General features: G+C 52.3%; 4 protein-coding genes across 4 annotated transcripts; 2 read left to right on the top strand and 2 right to left on the bottom strand.

Moving 5' to 3' along the window:
- Nucleotides 1–1045: 1045 nt before the first annotated feature.
- On the top strand, nt 1046–2629 carry Z520_01985 (uncharacterized protein; the record flags this gene model as incomplete). The annotated part of the gene is made up of 2 exons (XM_016772499.1): nt 1046–1174; nt 1241–2629. The coding sequence occupies 2 exons, from the start codon at nt 1046–1048 to the stop codon at nt 2627–2629; spliced, it is 1518 nt and encodes a 505-aa protein (XP_016635969.1).
- A 289-nt stretch (nt 2630–2918) lies between these two features.
- On the bottom strand, nt 2919–4154 carry Z520_01986 (uncharacterized protein; the record flags this gene model as incomplete). The annotated part of the gene is made up of 2 exons (XM_016772500.1): nt 2919–3996; nt 4060–4154. The coding sequence occupies 2 exons, from the start codon at nt 4152–4154 to the stop codon at nt 2919–2921; spliced, it is 1173 nt and encodes a 390-aa protein (XP_016635970.1).
- Nucleotides 4155–4799: 645 nt separating this feature from the next.
- Nucleotides 4800–6572, top strand: Z520_01987 (uncharacterized protein; the record flags this gene model as incomplete). Its single annotated transcript, XM_016772501.1, has 3 exons — nt 4800–5138; nt 5205–5290; nt 5351–6572. The coding sequence occupies 3 exons, from the start codon at nt 4800–4802 to the stop codon at nt 6570–6572; spliced, it is 1647 nt and encodes a 548-aa protein (XP_016635971.1).
- Nucleotides 6573–7586: 1014 nt separating this feature from the next.
- On the bottom strand, nt 7587–16757 carry Z520_01988 (uncharacterized protein; the record flags this gene model as incomplete). The annotated part of the gene is made up of 1 exon (XM_016772502.1): nt 7587–16757. One exon carries the CDS (start codon nt 16755–16757, stop codon nt 7587–7589), a length of 9171 nt encoding a protein of 3056 aa, XP_016635972.1.
- Nucleotides 16758–17822: the final 1065 nt, after the last annotated feature.

Consider the following 17822-nt stretch of genomic DNA (forward strand, 5'->3'; position numbering starts at 1 on the left):
AATTTGTGAATGTGAACCATTGTCCCCACCATTGTTGATGCTCAGGAACAACCCGATACAATAACATGTCCGCCGTGTTAGATTATGCCATAGCACTGAAAAATGCGGGACGCTGGAGGCCTCAAATCTGGCGTTGTCCACGCAGCGGCTGGTCACTGTTGAGGGAGCACCGATACGCGCCGCGTCCAGGGCAAATTCCGACGGGGCCCTAAGAGGCTCGGGGCCTCGTGTCTGTTATGTTACTTAAGGCCTTACATAATGGTGCTTAGGCTCGGCTGCCACCCTGCTGCCTTCCTGAAAGGTCGGAAAGGAACAGTTGGCATGGGTGAAGCGTTGTCATCAGGGTTTAGCGTCGCTTACTGCGCTGCAGCAGGAACGCAAGATTGCTGTACTCGTACTCGGTACTGTCGGAGGAACCAGCGCCCGCGGCCAAAGGCAGCCAAGGTGGCAATAGGCTTGTGCACGGTGCACTAAGAATGGATCTCCGGAGCGCAGAAGGGGGACTATTCCGATTTCAAGTGCCCACCAGCGTTGACACGAACGGAAGATGGAAGCTGGGGAGATGATTGATTTGTGCAGAGTCGGAAAGGTTGATGCAAGCACCGAATCAGAGAATTCGCAAGGACACAGGATGGAGGCAAGGATGAGGACAGAGTTTTTTCCCCTGTGCGGCTGAAGAGTGAAGAACAAACAATTAATAATTGAGGGAAACACGAGTAGCCAGAGGCCCAGAGGGTGTACCTACTACCTACCTAAGGTACAGTACCTAGTAGGGAGCGTGCCTAGCTGAGTGCCACTCACCCAATGCACTGTGCCTGCAGTGACGACAAGATGATGCCAAGCCCCAACATCCGAATCCGGCGGCGCGGCGGGAACATTTGTCGCCTCGGCCGAGCATTTGCCCATTGCGCCTCCCTCGCATCGCAACACAACACAACACTATCCAAACTCATACAATCATCAAGTTAGTTGGCGATACGAAATACGCCCCCTGCCGCCACCAAAACAAACTCTATCGTCATCTCGCTCGTGGCACGATGATCAAATGTCGTTGCCTGGTCTTGGGCTAGAAGAGCCAGAAGAGGTTCACACTGTCGAGGCCACCCAACACGAACTCACACAGGAGACGGAATGGCGCTTCGAGGTCGCCGTGGGCAAATATGTCCAGGTCAAGGTGAGCTCAGCCTTCCTCACTGTTGCCGCTTGTGAATCTCCTCTCTCTAATGCATGGTCCCCGCAGTTGTTGACTGGGTCTGCTGAGCTGTTTGGAACTGAACTGGTGATCGGGAACACCTATACCTTTACAGGCACAAAGGCTGCCATTTACACTTGGAATGGCTGTTTATTCCAGGTCAGCGGTGATGCCCTGCAAAGCGAGTACATCGCCGAAGAAACCCCCATGAGCGAGTACATCAACACCCATTTCAGTCTCGAAAGTCTGCGAAGTCAAGCTCAAGCTACTGGACATGAAGGCCCGCGAGTCTTGATCTTGGGCCCTGAAAATGCAGGCAAAACCTCTCTTGCCAAAATCCTGACAGGCTACGCTTCTCGATCTGCCCGGTCCCCAGTCGTGGTCAACCTGGACGTCAAGGAAGGTGTCATGAGCATCCCGGGCACCCTGACTGCGACCGTCTTCAAAACCCTGATGGACGTCGAAGAAGGATGGGGAACTGCGCCAATGTCGGGCCCCAACGGCGCCATCCCCGTCAAGTTACCACTCGTCTACTTCTTCGGCAGTTCGAAACCAGAGGAAAAGGAAGGTAGGGTCTACAAAGCCCAGATGAACCGGTTGGCTCTCGCAGTGGCGGGACGCAGAGCTCAAGACCCGGAAGCCAGAGAAAGTGGTATCATCATCGACACACCGGGAAGTCTGACTGCGTTGAAATCCGGCAATACCGTCGGATACGATATTATCCAGGACATCGTCTCCGAATTTGCCGTCTCGGCCATCATCTGCATGGGCTCAGAGAGACTGTACAGTGACATGGTCAAAAGATTCGACGGACAGCCCACCGCATTTCGACCCGCATCGTCGTCGACCACGACAACAAAAGCAGACACAATCTCTGTCATCAAACTTGCCAAGTCTGGCGGCTGCGTCGACCGCGACGAAGCATTCATGACCGCCTTTCGCGCCGCACAAATCAAGACGTATTTCTACGGCAACGCGCGGCTGAGCAACGGTATCTCGCTCCAACCTCGTCATCAGCAGGTGGATTTCTCTACATTGACCGTCTGGCGCCGCATCGGGACCACGCCTGACCCCTTTTCAGCAGCAGCCAGCCTGGACCCAGACGACGAGGATTCGTTCCTACCCGGCGGAACAGGCGACGACGCTGATGAGACGTCTCCGTCCAAGGTCCCGCTCCCCGAATCGCAGATATTTGAACGCATGACCAGCCCCATTGCGGCGATGCGCAGTTCCGTCCTTGCGGTGATGAACTGCGACGGGGAAGCCGAGCAGGAAGTCATTCGCGACAGCACCGTGATGGGGTTTCTGTATGTCACAGATACAGATGAAGCTAGAGGACGCATCAGTCTGTTGAGTCCCGTTGCAGGGCGAGTGCCGAGCAGGGCGATTGTATGGGCGGGCTGGCCGGAAAGCGTTATCGGGTTGGAAAGGACGTGATCTAATACAGGAGCCTCAAAAAAATGAAAAAGGAAAAGTCGTCACCTGGGAGGATTTGGGCCCCGTATCAAGCATGCACCAGAATCGAGAATAGAGAAATCAAATGGTTTCAATTACAAGTAGTATCGACTTTTTTCGGCATCTGGATTCTGTGGTCTCTCTTACAATATTTTACATTGCCCACGTAGATTGTAGGTTATTTCTACCAGCCGTCCTTCTAATCGTGTTCTTGACAGCCGAGCGACGCATCACCGGTACAAAGAGACAACGGCCGCTCCCTCCCTCTTGCTTACTCTCCCTCGACCAAATCGCGCAGAAGACGTAGCAGACTCCGGATGCCGGTGAGGGCATTCTGGTCGGGCCCTTCGCCCGGCGTCCATCTCGCGTGGGCAAAGTCAATGAGCCGCAGTTCGTGTACTTTGTGCGGTCGTACATCCTCATCATCATCGTCGTCCTCCTCCTCGTCGTCATCTTCGTCCTGTTGCTCCGGCATGTCCTCCTCCTCTTTCGCAATGCTGGCCTCCAGCGTCTCCGGGTCTCCTTCATATACCATCAACACGCTGGCGCTGTACATCCTACTCTCCTCGTCTTCTAGCACGTACTGCACACTCTCTGTTTCCCTGATGAAGCGGCGGATAAGGAATTCGGCGCGTGGGTGCTTGAAGCGGACTTTCTTCTTGGTGGTCGTGGGGTCATCCTGGACAACCGCGCCGCCAAAGTACGTCTTGAAGGCGTCCACGACGGTCTCCGCCGAGAAGGACTGTCCGTAGAACTTGTTGTAGGATTTGTACCCGTTCTTGACTTCCACGTACTCTTTCTCGGTTGGGGCCACCTCGACTTCTTGGGATTCTGGCTCCGTGCCCGCCCACAACTTCATGCCCGCGAGACGAAACCCTAGACTTCCACTCGTGGTCCTCGCCGCCACATCATCGAGTTTCCTCCTCTTGGCCATCGGGGCGTCGTCATCCCACAGTCTAACGCCGAGTTTGACGTCCAACACGTTTGGGTGCTTGAACCCGGACACGACATTTTCCAGCACGATCGCCAAGCCCGTGGAGATTTTCTTGCCGCCAGAAGGTTTCCACGATGTGCGCCTATTAAGGCCCGGGCTGGCCCCCTGTGCTGCTGCTGGTGCGACCACCCCGTCCACGTGTGGAGGTGCAGGTGCAGCCGCTACGCCGTCTTGAGAAGACTGCAGCAGCGGTGCAACGGCTTCTTGGTCGTCGTGTTGTGAGAGAGACCCGAGGAAGGTGGGCATGTGGGCTTGGAATAAAGGGTGATCTTTGGCGGACTCGTAGAAGTCGATCTCGGCTTGCGTGCAGGGCTTGATGATGAGGGAGCCCGAGAGGTTGGAGCTGATGCCGTCACTGTGTGGAAGAAAGTCCTGTCAGTATCACAGAAGACGAACCACTGGGAGGAGATATGCTTACTGTCCAGCTGCGGTGTGGTCGAATGCCACCAGCTCGGACTCGGAGAGCATTGCTGCCACCCTTTTGGTTGGATGTGCTGAGGAATCGCTCTCCATGTAGGACAGGTTTGCGGAGGAGACACTGAGAAGCTCCGGTAGGGAGGGAATTCACGGCAAGGTAGGAAGAACCATGAGGATCTGGATCACGTTGACAGCTGCCAACTATGAACCGAAGCAGTACATGTGAATAGATATACGTGATTGTGTGCAGTGGGCATGGACATTTCTCGAAGTTCTCCAGTTCTCCAGTTCTCGCACTTGAGCTGCCCGCCCAGATGCGGAGACGATTGGCGGAAAGGTCGAGACGCTGTCCAAAGTCTGTCGTTAGTCGCAGCAAGCTTCTTTTGATCTTTCAGCCTCGCTATTACAGTCTGAAGATCCAAATGGAAATCAGGATGGGCTTCCTGAAGATGTGAGATTGGAGAGTGAATTATGTAACACCACCTCAACCGCGTTGCCGCACTGTGGCCTCCTGCAGATATGATTGTTTGCTAATTCAACATTCACCTCCGGCGGCACAATCAATAATGCTTCAACCTGTATCACTTGGATCTACCTACCCATTCAATATTGCAGTGAATTGTCAAGGTCTTTCTCCGGGATCTCATTTATCTGCAGCTCTCTCGACTTTCATCTTGAACACTATTTTCTTGCCTTCCCGTCTCTCTCTCTCACACACGTCTAATATCCTGCTGAGAAAAAATGTCCCAGACCCAAGAATCACCCGAGCAAAGTGACATGTCAGCACAGGATTCTAAGCCAGTGGTCAACGAAGCTGATCTCAAAACCACCGCTGCTATGAACAACTCCGAGACGACAGAACTTCCGCTAAGGCCGAAAACGAACACCACCGCGTCCACTGAGACTCGTGATTCAGCTCAACCCACTCAGCAGCCCGTGGCAGGCGAAGGGGACGAGAATGGTGGTGACCAAGAAGACCAAGACGGTCATGACTACGGCGAAGTGACCAATGTTCCCCCAGCCGAGATGAAAAAGAAGAAGAAAAAGAAAAGGAGCAAGCCAGCGAGTAAACGCGGGCCGGTAAGGCTTTTCGGTCTGACACTAAGCAGGAAGAAGGACAATTGTGGCTGACAACCGTCTTAAAAGACCAAACCCACTGGGTTTGAGGACTACTTCGCAGACCCTCCCTTGACACCAGAAGAGCATGCTGAGGAGCAAGAAATCTATCATCCGTGAGTTTCTACTAGAGAAGTAATGGTCCAGGTCTTCTAACCATTGCGCTCTTCGGGCAGCGGTCTTCCCTTCGTGGACAGAATCACTACAGCCATAGCACGCTTCGAAAGAACCCGGAAACTCGCTCCCGAGCGTAGTGATGTCCTGTACAAATATCTCATCTACGGCGGCTTGGCAAGAACCAACAATGTCGGCCAAGGAGGCCTCGACACCGAAGGCATGGACAAGACCCAGGCCGCACTTGCACTCTCCCAGGTTTGGATCAGTGAGGACAAGCGAGACCTGGGCACTGAGACCAGTGTCTATGCGGTCGACTTCCTCGGCTGTGTCAAGGGTTTCTTGAGCCGTCGCGTGAAGAACTGTCTTGGTCTCGACACCGAGGACGAGGTCAATATGATCTGCACCACCCTGGAGAGATTTCTGGACTACCTCCTCCAGCACGACGTCTGTCCCGAATACCACGAGGACGTGCTCGCCGCACGCGCGCTGTGCCGCAAGGCCGCCCCCGAGCTCTGGGACATGTACGAAGCGACGCGCCGCCTGCCGGGCGAGTTCAACATTGCATGCTCGAGCATCTTCGACGGCAGCTACTCGCGCGACTACGACGGAGAAACATGGTGGGGTGATCCAAACACCGACGGACCCGTCTTCGTGGGGTTGAAGCCTGAAGAAGCACAGCAGATCGTCAAGTTCGGCGTAGCAGGTGCCGCTGCCGAGGAGATCTATGCCGCATTTCTCTCGGGAGTGCAGGGCACCAGTCCCAAAATGTTGGAGGTCGTCGACACGCACGAACGCACGGGTTTTGAAATCACCCGCTTGGAGCCTCCCACCAGGGAATGCGAACGGATCTACACAACGTACTCGCAGCACTTCCGCCCCGTAGGCCGCGTCTACGCCAAACCATGGAAGAACCCGGACGCTGCCCCCGAAGACCTCACGCCGTCTGAACAGCAAGAGCATGCATTATTATCCACGTCGTCCATCTCGTCGTCTGACCACCTGCAGGATGGAGGGATTGAATACGTCTTCTTCATCGAAGCAATCCTCCAGTCCTGCCTGCGCGTCGGCACCAAAATCGAAGCCACGGTGCGAACTTTGGGATGCGGCATCATGTTCTTCGACGAGGTGCTGAATGTGTACCCCACATTCGACGAGTTTCTGGTCAACGAGTTGATGGTGGGGTGGAAGTCGCCTAAGCCCGTCAAGGGCGCGTTGGACTATGTTGCTGGGGATTACAGTGATGGCGGAGGAGAAGACGGCAGTGATGGTGATGGTGATTGAAGATGGGAAGAATGTGAGCAGTTGGGTCGGGCGAAAAGGTGCAGTCGGAGCGATGGTCCAGCATTGGATGTCAAGGAGAAAATAGCACGTCCTTTTACATGGGGAATTGTGGATGATATTGGCGTCCTCGCGTCCTAGACTGAAAAGCTTTTATTGAGACTTTGCTGAGCCAAGTTCCCATACCTACAAGTCCAGTCCTCGACTATTGAAGCTCTTCTTGCGATCCAGACCCTATTTACTACCAAGTGAAACTGAAGACAGACGATGCCATCCTCGCCACTGTCAGCGGCGTCCCCTCGGCCCCAACGCAGCAAACCCAGATAGATCCCGAGAGTCGGCTGCTTATAGAACAAGCGGCGACCACCCATCTTACCAAGAGTCCGGTACGTGGCGTGGGCTTTCTCTTTCCAAAACTCACCCCTGAGCCCAGATGCCTGGTATCTCTTGCTAGCAGATGGCAGGTGACAGGCAAGCCTGGTACTTGATGTCCAATCCTCGATCCCAGCCAGTGATCGGAATCCCGGGCATCAGCTTCGAGATACAGAACAGTGAAGGGGGAAAAGGGGGAAAGAGAACAAGGCAGAAAGAGTATGTGTATATAATATGTCTTCCCAACATACACACAAGCATACCTGCACACGGCATGCACGCACACCCCAACCCATCCACACTGAAGCCGAACGGTCAGGCCTGATACTCGCTGCTCATGTATATCTGGAGCAGGCAGGCCATGCCCTAGACTCTTTCTTCCTCGTCGAACTCGCCATCGCAACCATAATCCCATTTGTTCATGAACCTAAAACACCCTTGTAGAGTTCCAACGTCGAGGATCTCTTCAAATCATGTCGTTGAGTCCCATCAACACTCCAAGGGCACCCGCCTCCCATATGTCCAAATCCTGCGCAATATGAAAACTTTTTGGGTCCTTGTTCTGACTTCCTTATTCTTTTGTATTGACCCCGTCTTGCTGCTGGAGCTTGGTGGCCCAGTCTGTCTGTCAAATCAGTCGAAATCCTAGCTCAACCGGTGCAACACCTTTTTGCCCAGCATCAACACACTCCCCCGTTTTTTGGTCTCCGCGTCGCTGTCTGTGCCCAACCCGCCGGCACCTCCAACAACTCCACCAGCGACGCTTCCTGCCGAACCTTCTTCATTTCCACCAACTTCTCTTTCCCTCTCCTTGGTGCTAGGAGTGTGGCTGCCACGACTGTCGCTCCTCTCTCGGTGCGAATGACTTTCACTTTTGATCAATGAGAGTCCACCGAAATGCACTCTTCCTTTCACCGTGTCTCCAGAGAAATGTCTCCCGATCGTGTCCTTTAGTAGACCTCTGCTTGGGGTCGAAGGGGAATTGTTGGGACTGTTGAGATTCGGACTGGAGTTTGTTGCGGAGCTCGGATGCGCAGATCGCGGTCGTGAAAAGAACGAGGATGTGTTATTGACGACTCCATTTCCACCAACGGCTCCTCCGCCACCTCCGCCAGCAGTGCTGGGGACTGAACGTGGTGTGGTACCTATGAGTGTCCCACTACCCGTGGCCCCCATAGATGGTAGATTGATGCTCGAAGACCACGACCCGCTCCGCAGTAAGGGGCTAGGCCCATGGAAAGTGCCTCCCTTGTGATGCCCATTCGTTCCGGGCGGCGACTGAAATGATATACCCGAGGACTCGAAATCATCATCCCTCCCGTCCTGCGAGAAGCTATACAGACTTGTCGTCTCTGAAGTTCCTGAGAGCTGAAGATTAATGTCTGAATTCGCAATGGTGCTTGAATGCGCTATCTCTTTGAGTCGTTCGACCTGTTTCTTACTGGGTCGGTGATGCGAGAATTTGTTCCCAATAATCGCTCCAGTGTGGCTAATCAATGCTCTGATCACATCCTTTTTCAACCTGAGCGCAAGATCCAAGTTTGACCACGTCTTGTTCCGATACTCGAGCGTTGGCATGCGGAATACAAAGTCGTGCAGATCCTCGAAGTTGCGATCCGATTTGCCCTTATACGAGAGGCAGACGACAAAGCTGTTGAGTTTGACGTGCGCAAGCGTCATGTAGTTGGACGCACGAGACATCATCTGGGAGAGGTCGTCATTGGCTGTGGGAGCCTTGTCCTTTTTGTCCTTCTTGCCAGTGGCGCTGCGTTCTTTGCTGCCAGTCCTGTGTATGGGGAAGCGCTTTCTCTCTGTTCCCCCGTCACTGGAGCCAAGCGCAATCAGACTTGTAGATGATGCATCGTGTTTCTTTGCGGATCCCAGACTGGTTGAGGATCCTTTGCGCGTAGGTTCCTTCTCCTTGAACACAGAGCGAGTCTCGGACTTGTTGAAGTGTTTGAAGAATTTGTGGTGATCCCCCGAGATACCGAGACCTTTGTTCTTGCCATGAGAGGAGGAGGCCAAGTCTTTTTGCTTCTCATCATCATCAAGGCCGTAGGTTGGCTTCAGCCTTCTTGCCACAGCACCCGGTGAAGTATTACGAGTTTTGTCTGGGCTCGGGCTCTGAAGATCCTGCTCCGACATTAACGCACTGTGTGCTTCCACAAACTCTTGATCGTCTCCGTCATCCGTGGGCTCCATGTTCTTAACCATGAGCGGAGAAAAACTGCCGTTCTCAAAGGCATTCGACCCCACGCCAGGGAATATATATTCGAAGAGCTTTTTGCCAAGTTCACGTTCGAGCTGCACTTTTAGTGGGAAGACGGTGACCTGGAAGCGTTCCAGTACGGGAATACCAGCAATGGCTTCGAGCATGTACCAGTGTACCTGGAGCATTTTTTGAGACTCCACAATGCTAGGTCGCCTGTCCTTTTCTGATGCTTCGTAGTAGGGTCCAATTATTTCCGGGTACAGTGCATTGGGCAGGAGATTCCAGCCTCTGATGTGTTCCACTTCCAAGGCATTGTGATTGGAGCCGTCAGTGTTGTCAATCCGCTCATATGCGGCGTTGCCCAATTGAAACTCCAGGAGAGGTTCGTCCTTGTCACGCATGAGGTGCCACACAATCTCAGAGGCACTGAGATACCACCGCAAGAGACCACTTGATTGAGAGACTTTCCGGTCTTCGCTCTTTTGCTGAGACGTATTGATAGCTTTCATAATAAAGAACAATTCGTCTTCGCAACTGGCAAGGTCCTTCTCAAGATTGATTCGATCTTGCCAGCCTTGCTTGTCGAGATATTTGGCATGGATCTGGAAATGAAGTTTGATGTCTTCGAGCTGTCGGATGCGTTCTTGGAGGCTTTCAGCCATCTCAGGGGCGCCTCGCAAATCACTGAAGTCAGATGCGAGCATTATCTTCTCCAATCGTTCGCTTCTTGTCTTCTCCAAAGGTTCACTGTATAGCAACAGGTCAAGGACTATGATGTACATCGCGTAGTACTGAGTGGAGTCGCACCGAGCACGAATCCGGGGGAAGTCAACCCATAACTGATCAATTCGGTTTTCTCTTCGTGCGGCATCATTGGGTTCTCCGTTTTCGTTGCTCTCAACCTCCTCGTTGTATTTTAGGCGAAGGGGATTGTACTTCTCGTATCGGAGGCCTGCAGAAGTCTTCTGAATCACTCTTTGGAAACCGAAAGGTTCTAGATGGAAATCGAACATGGCTTCAAGAGAAACCCAGGGTGGCCACGACGATCCAGGAGAGTTGCCATATCTGTTGCCCGAGTACAGATGGAGATACCTGGCCAATGTCTTTTGCGTGGCCACGAAGAATTGTGCTCCATCCATGTCAAGTGCGAAGCGACGCTGAACAAGGCCACTGACGTCGTCCGACATGCGAGCTTTATCCATGATAGATACAACTTTTAGTTGCATTCCTTTTGCCGATATGAGCACGATAGCCTTGGTGTTCTTCTCACTCTGGAGTTGAATCTGGGGAGCGATCAGACGCAGGTGATAGCTATTCATCGCCTGGAAGTTCTCTGCAATCTTGTCACCGAGATCAGCAGTCGACGACCTCCGCTCGATATCGTCATACTCGGCTGCAGGGCGCTTTGATTCCTCATCCACATCTCCTTCGGGGACTTGGACAAACCGTTTCACATCATTCAGAAGCTGGTTAATCCGGTCTTCTATCACGGAATCCTCATCTTTCTCCTCACTCGGGGAGATGACACTCGGCGTGGGGGGAACCGGCGGTTGATTCTTCCTCTCTTGTCTGCGCCGCTGTTCCTTGGCCTTCGCCTGCTCGTCAACAATGTCGAGGATAAATTTAACGGCGCGGCGTGACATGTAGTATACAAAACCTCGGCGTTGGCTGACTTGGTGGCTGTAACGCAGGATGATATTTCTCAATGAATTGTTCCATTTTAGCTGAACATTATGGATGATGAAGCGGTTGTTGAAGTCACTCGCAAATTCATCGTGAGGAGCTGAATACAACCCGTCCATGTCCATTTGAGGAGTTCCAGGTGTCTGTCCTTCCAAGTCCGGCGTAGACTTCGTCACGTCTCCATTGGGAGGCGTAGTATTGTCGACATGTTGAACCTCGCCTGGGTTTGCATGGCCGATCAGACGTCGGAGTCCATGTTGGAGGAATCGTCGTTTGCTTTCTAACTCCTTCTGTTGTGCGACGAGAAGCTCATGTTTGTCGCGGACTGCTTGGTTGTGATCTCCTTCTCTAACTAAAAGAAGTTCGTGCTCGTTCATAATGCGCACGTGGGTTTGAAGCCTGTCTTCGAGATCGTGCAGCCTTGTTTCGATAAGATTCATCTGAACCTTTCTTGGGTTATTATCACGGCCCATCACGCAGAAGTGTGTGTCCTCGTCGCCAAACGGACTCGTACGGGACTCGTCTCCCTGAATGGCACCTCCATGATCGGTCTGTCGGAAGTAGGTGAAACGCGGAGTGAAAGCCAATGGCAGGATCTTGGTTTCCGGGTTCGACTCTGCGGGTAACACCCAATCTAATTCCACAAAGTCGTCCATGTCAATCCACGATAGATCCTGATCTGGAATGGTGAATTGGGACAGGTCGATGTTCGCAGGCACTTCTTGCAAGGAAGAGAGTGTTTCCTCGCTTGCATTTTGAATGTCTTCCGCCGTTGTCCCTGCAATGAGTGCTGCCACAGCCCTCAAGTCCGCCCGTACAAAATCAAGTTCAGTCTTGTAGATTTTCATGCCGCTGGTCCTCATTTGTTTTGCCCGTACCTTTGCCATGGTATTAAAATACTCTCTGCGCTGATGCAGGTCCAGCATGAAGCTATCAATCTTGATTTTTAAGCCGGTTGCAGAGACAACGTCAGCTTGATAATCTTCAGCATCCTTGTGTTTGTAAACGTGCGAGATGAAGAGAGGAGACAGCAGAAGGTTGTATTTGATCGTTGAAAGGTGTCGTCCAAATTTCTTGCTGGTCTTTCCCTGACCTCTCCACAGTGAACCTTGCCGGACTGGTAGAGACATCACGCCAGAGAAGGTCGACCACCAGTTGAAGAAGTGAGAAAAGAATTTCGGACTCAGATGGACGCTGTTGTAGCTTTCGGAAGGTGCTGAGTCTGCACCAACCCAGTTTTTGTCGTATGGTGCAGCAACGGCCAAGGAGAGATGTACATGATGACTGCGGAAACCACGGAACGCGTCATAGGAATTCAAATCGAGGTCCTGGAGAAAGAGGGGATTCCTCAATACCACATCGTAATGATGTCTGGATTCTGAAGTGCGGCTCCCGTCTGGCAAATCCCGTTCAAAGACCAGGCCAGCAGTCCATTGAACATTCCCCGATAACTTCATGATGACCTTTTTGAAAATGGCGGAGTTTTTCGTAGAACTGGTGCTAGATACGCTGTCTGAATCATTGCTTGCTCTCTGCTCTGGTGTGTTGCGGGCTTCGTGGCTGTAGTCGGGAATGGCCAATATAAATTCACCACTTTTCACAGTCATGAACTCTCGGGGGTCATCCACTTGGTGTATCAACCACTGTACATCGTTGCGCCAACACATGACAAAGCCAGCACCGTATCCAGTAACAATATATGGATCTCTCGTACCCTTTAGTCGGAGCTGAACATCTCCGTCCCCCTTCCAATTCACAACAAGCCGCGAGTGAAAGCTCAGCCGAATCTTATCCCAGAAACCGACCCTCTCGGAAGGGTCTATTTCAGGTTTCGTGAAGCTCTCAATGATCATCATCATGTCTTGTATCACGGGTTGGTAGGATGTACCCCAGGAAATGGTGGTTGGTAGGCTAGTGTTGATGTCGATAACAGGCTTTGAATACATTTTGACCGGGGCCACCGTCCTTCTAACGTCAATCGCAAAGGCAGGAATCTCTTCTCCGTGTTCTCCATGCTGCCCTTTGGGGACGATCTCGACTTTAACATGCTTGATAGAATTCTCATCTCGAAATTCTTCTGCAATCACAAAGTCTGTTCTGAGAGACCAGCTTGGCAAGCGAGCTGGCTGTCCAGGGCGTATGGCGGGAATATGAAGAAGGTTAAGGGGATAATCTCGAAGGAAAACACGAGCCTCTCCCATATCGAGACTCAGGCTTGTAGGAATCAGCAATCCGTACTTCATGTCGTACGGCATGCCTTTGCCAATTTCATGGAGGAATTTGGGTAGGTCAGCTTCCGGAAAAGAAGGCTTGTCAACGATGAGGTGCAGGTCACTGATGATCAAGGTCATCAAGCCAGGGCGGTTCGGAATGCCAAGAATCGTCTCGGTCTCATGGTCGTCGTGAGGGGGTTCATCTGCGCCCATGAACAGCTGTCGAACACTTTTCACGGTGTTGTTCTGCAGACGAAGCATCCAGTCGATCCGTCTTTTCCAGCTCCGGGAATTGTGCTCCTGAAGCTTTTCCCACGCCTCACTTGCTTCTATCTTGGCATGGGTTGTCAGTGAACACACGCCTTCACGATCGTATCGAATTCGATGCGAGTCTCTGCCGCGCCTCCCCCTGGAGATAGATCGTTTTCTCGGCGTGGTGGCTCTCGGTCCAGTGTCAACACTCCGGGAACGTCGATGATGATGACGATCAGGGGTGGCGTTGGGAGAGCCACGGCGGCTTGAGTGAGCGGATTGGGCCCGCAGTCGGGACGATGACCGAGGTCGCCTCTCGTCATTCATTCGTTTAACCTTCAAGCGGAAGGCATCTTCACGGGCAAGGCGTTGCTTCTGCTCAATGCGGCCAACGTGATAGATCACACCAAGTTTCCATTCGAAAGGGTCATCTTCCAGCTCGAAACAAAGGGCTTTGGACCGAAGCGAGATTCGAGGAACCTTAACAGGAGAAACGGGGTGCTTCGCGAGCACATACTCGTTGGACCGTGTCTGGAACCGGTGCTGCAGCTGTTTCATGGCCTTTGAAGTGTTGATGAAGTTGTCAAAAACCCTGTACATTTGGAGCCCGTGCGGTACTGCTAAACGAATGAAGTCGGTCGAGACGTCGATGGTTTTCTCTTCAATCATGCCGTGCTGCGTCTTCTTCTTGTTGTGGCGCAGATCTACACGCACATTGCTGATGCTGACGATACGCGCCCAAATTCGTTTGAGGTGCGGCGCTTCCGCGTGCAAACGGGCAAGTTCGGCCTTAATGAAGGGAGCCGCCCATCTGTGTCGGCCTCCCGAGACTTGGTAGATCTGGAGCATCATCTGGGGATCATGTGGCATATCAGCCTTGACTTGCACGTAATGCGCCTTGACGTCGATTGCAAAAAGTTCTGTGTCCAAAGATGCAGGCAGATGCCCATGGACAGCGTGGTGATCTGCTGTTTTCGGATGATGTTGTGTATCTTGTTTGATCGGGACTGGTCCCAGGAACGCTTCTTTCACAACGAAACCTGCAACACCTATCGAGTAGAATCTGTAAAGGGAGAAGTCCAAATAGAACGCACGAATAGAGGAGTGAATGTGGAACAATGGTCCTTGCTGATCCCTTGATGTGCTGAATGCAGTTTCAAGTCGTGGGATAGACATGAATGGCGTCGGTTCCCACCGATCAAGGGATTCGATGATGAAGCCGTCAAAGCCCTTGACATGGCATGCGAGTCGTCTTCCATCCGTGGGATCACTATGGTGATGCTTTTGTGGTGAAGGAGAAGAGTAGACACCTTTGTCCGCTGAAAATGTCTCATCATAGCGGACTGAAGTGCTGACTTTCCGTCCTTTCGTCTTTCGTCCTGAATCTGATTTTGCCGATGTGTAGTGGGCTGACCAGGATTCAAGCTCAAAGGCAGCACCTCGTGTTTGGGCAGAGACGCTAGGGTCGACGCCCGCAACCTCGAGGCTGCAACCAGAACCTTCGAAGCTTGCCTCGATAAGCCAGGCAGGAAGTTTCCGCAAGAAGGCTGTGGAAGGCAACTTTGGGACGGCCGCTTTATCCTCAGGAGCACGATGTTTGAAGTGCCTCACTATATTATAGATTGCCTTGCTTACTTCGTCTCGAACCATGAGAATGGAGAAAGTCCGCAAATTTCCTTGGAGCGTGACGGAGACATTCGTCGATGCAGTGAGTTGAATCTTGAGTTCCAAAGCTTCGGTAATGATTAAGTTGTGCGTCGTGCCTGTTGAAGCTTGATAATATAATTTATGTGATAGGACGCGGAAGCTCGACCCAAGAGAATACAACAACTCTCCACCTGCTGAGTGAGAGGATTCGACGTCCAGAGAGATGGAGGAGATGGAGGAAATGATCATGTCGTACTCGCCTGGGCCAGCGTGAGCAGGATTTGCGACTGGCAACACAAATCTGAGCACTGGTTCATGGATGGAGAACTTGATGCTAGCTTTGGGAAGCAATCTTGAGATGAGACGGTGGTGATTACGAGGAGCTTGACCTTGAGATTTATGGCCTTGCTGAGTGAGAGCCAACAGTTTCATAAGGTGCTGTGGTGCTAAGTCGAGCGATGGTGATGTGACAACAAGATTGGCAAACAGGATATTTCTGTTCCTTTCGGCAACGTCTCGGTCTTGTGCGAAATTCATAGTCTTAGCTGGTAGAGTTGTCCTGATAGTGGTCGTAGCCATGGGTATGTACATGACCCTGTTCGGGGGAGAGTCATCTTCGTCAAGGCTGACAGAGATTGACAGAGCGGCAAGCAGGGCTTGATGAGCGGTGTCCTCCCTCTGAAAGTACATGCGATGTGCAGGCGAATTTTGCTCGAGCCTATGCAGGTCAATGCCAATTTCGTGGATGACGACGTTGGCGACCAGCGGAAGATTGGCTTGCCTGAGTGACACAATCTCTTTCGATATGCGTACAAAGCTCATACCGACCTGAATCTCCTGGATGCTCTGAAGGGCAGAACGTAGAAACTCTTTTGAGTCTGCTACGGTCTGCACGATAGCAGCCTCACGACTTCCGGGACTGTCCAGTTCTCCGGCCACATCCTCGAACGAAATCTCATCGATAGGACTTAGCACATCATAGGGCTCATAGGCTTTCGTCGTCCTTTTACCCTTCCGCGAGAAGTGAATAAGCTCATCGACAGGTACATAGACTCGGCCGCCTTTGATCGCGATTGAAGTGTCCCGGAGGCCTTCCTTGTCCTTGTAAAGCAAGCCATGCACGTTAATTGTCAGCGCATCGAGTATCTCGATTGGATCACGGCCACCAACTCCCATCTGAATGCTCTTGACTGTAAAAACCCATTCCGCAGGCTTCTGGTCTCCCAGAGGGTCCTTCTTGTGTCGGAAGAGTCGTCCACGATCAAGGAGCTTCCGTCTGGTGTAAACAGCCGCAGTGAAGGTCGAAATCTGTACATAGCCGACACCAACAATCTCCACAGATGTGTTATAGGCACTGACATCAAACATGCGCCAAACACGGATTTTGCGGTGCAGGCGTTTGATGTGGTCTTTGATGTTGGTCAGCTTCTTCCAAAGCTGGCTCTTGTGTCCGCTATGCCGGCGTAAGTCTGCGTCTTGCTCCAGCTTCCCTTTGGTGATGTGCTGTGAATTCGTCTTTGTGGATGTGTTTTCCAACGCGGTCGGATCAATGGTGAGCTTCAAATCTTCGAACACAATACTGATCCATGTTGGCTGGGCGAAGGTAGGCCTACGCAAGCTCAGTCCAACACCTCGCAGATCTATTCTCAGTCCTTCTCTTGGGGTGTATGAAATGTGCCTCAAGCTAAAGTAGCCAATGCGCTGAATTGATATGCCGGTCGCAATCCTCAAAATCGCAAGTAGGATAAAGGAGGATAGGTAGAGGAGCAGGAGGACGGCCGCGACCGAAGTGACATTGACGAGAGGCATCTTGGTGTTTCAGCACTCTCTTCCCGTGCTTCAACACCGACCGGAAGGAGGCAACAGAGGTCAGGCGTGCGGGCAGTCGTGTCATCTCATTTCACGAATAAGGTCGCTATCGTCGAGACAGTGGTCTCTCTGGAGCCACATAGTTGACAGAGCTTTTCCCATCACCCTTCGTATTGCGCCTTGCACCGAAGCAACAGACCATCAACACAGCGAGCGGGCGTGGGTTCCAAAATCCAGATCAAAGCCTCTAGATGCGTTCTCCGAGACGTGTGGGGGAAGGGCTGCTGAGGTATTGCCCGGGCTTGCGAGTGAGGGAGCAGTGAAGCACAGGCGCAGTGACTTCAGACGCGGGGGTGGTTATATCGCTCTATCGCATTCCAAATCGATAGAGTGAAGTCATGCGACAGCAAGGGAGAGAGTTGCCGGCGTCCCCGGTCATTGTCAATCAAAGCACATGGTGGAGCGAGGAAGCATGGAATGTTGCGAGGGTGCGGGCCAGAAAATACGAGGAAATCTCTTGGTAGGCGAACGGGTGGAGGACTCGGAGGATTGGAGTGGGTATGCCGCTCAGGGAAGAAGCTCTCCGGCACATATGCAGCCCAAAGCAGCTATGCATTGGTGACTCAGCTTGTGTAAAGGATGAGAAAGGGTGTCTACCTAGGTAGATGATCAAGCTCCTTATGCTGATTGAAGCATTCCTATCCTGGTTTATGCTAAGAGATTGCGCATTATCGTGCCGCCTCCAGCGATCCTCGACCGCAGCATCTGCTCATGCCAATCACATCTATCGATAATCGAAATGATCCTAGAATTAGGCGACCCGTCTTCCCTCAACACTTCTTAGATTTCCCACTCCTTGGCCGCTCATTTTGGCTGTTCATCTTTGCCATGTTCGGAATAGGACTGGCAGCACGGGTGACGGAGCTCGTGCCTCGGTGGAGGTTATCACTCCCAAACGCCCTGCTCCATGGGGCAGGTACATATGTGTACGGTTTGCAAACTTTGTCTTCTGTGGTTTGCCCGCGTGGTAGGTAGAGGTCTGTCGAGCGATATTCGCCGGTCTAC

The sequence above is a fragment of the Fonsecaea multimorphosa genome, assembly GCF_000836435.1.
Source record: "Fonsecaea multimorphosa CBS 102226 unplaced genomic scaffold supercont1.3, whole genome shotgun sequence".
Classification (NCBI taxonomy): domain Eukaryota; kingdom Fungi; phylum Ascomycota; class Eurotiomycetes; order Chaetothyriales; family Herpotrichiellaceae; genus Fonsecaea; species Fonsecaea multimorphosa.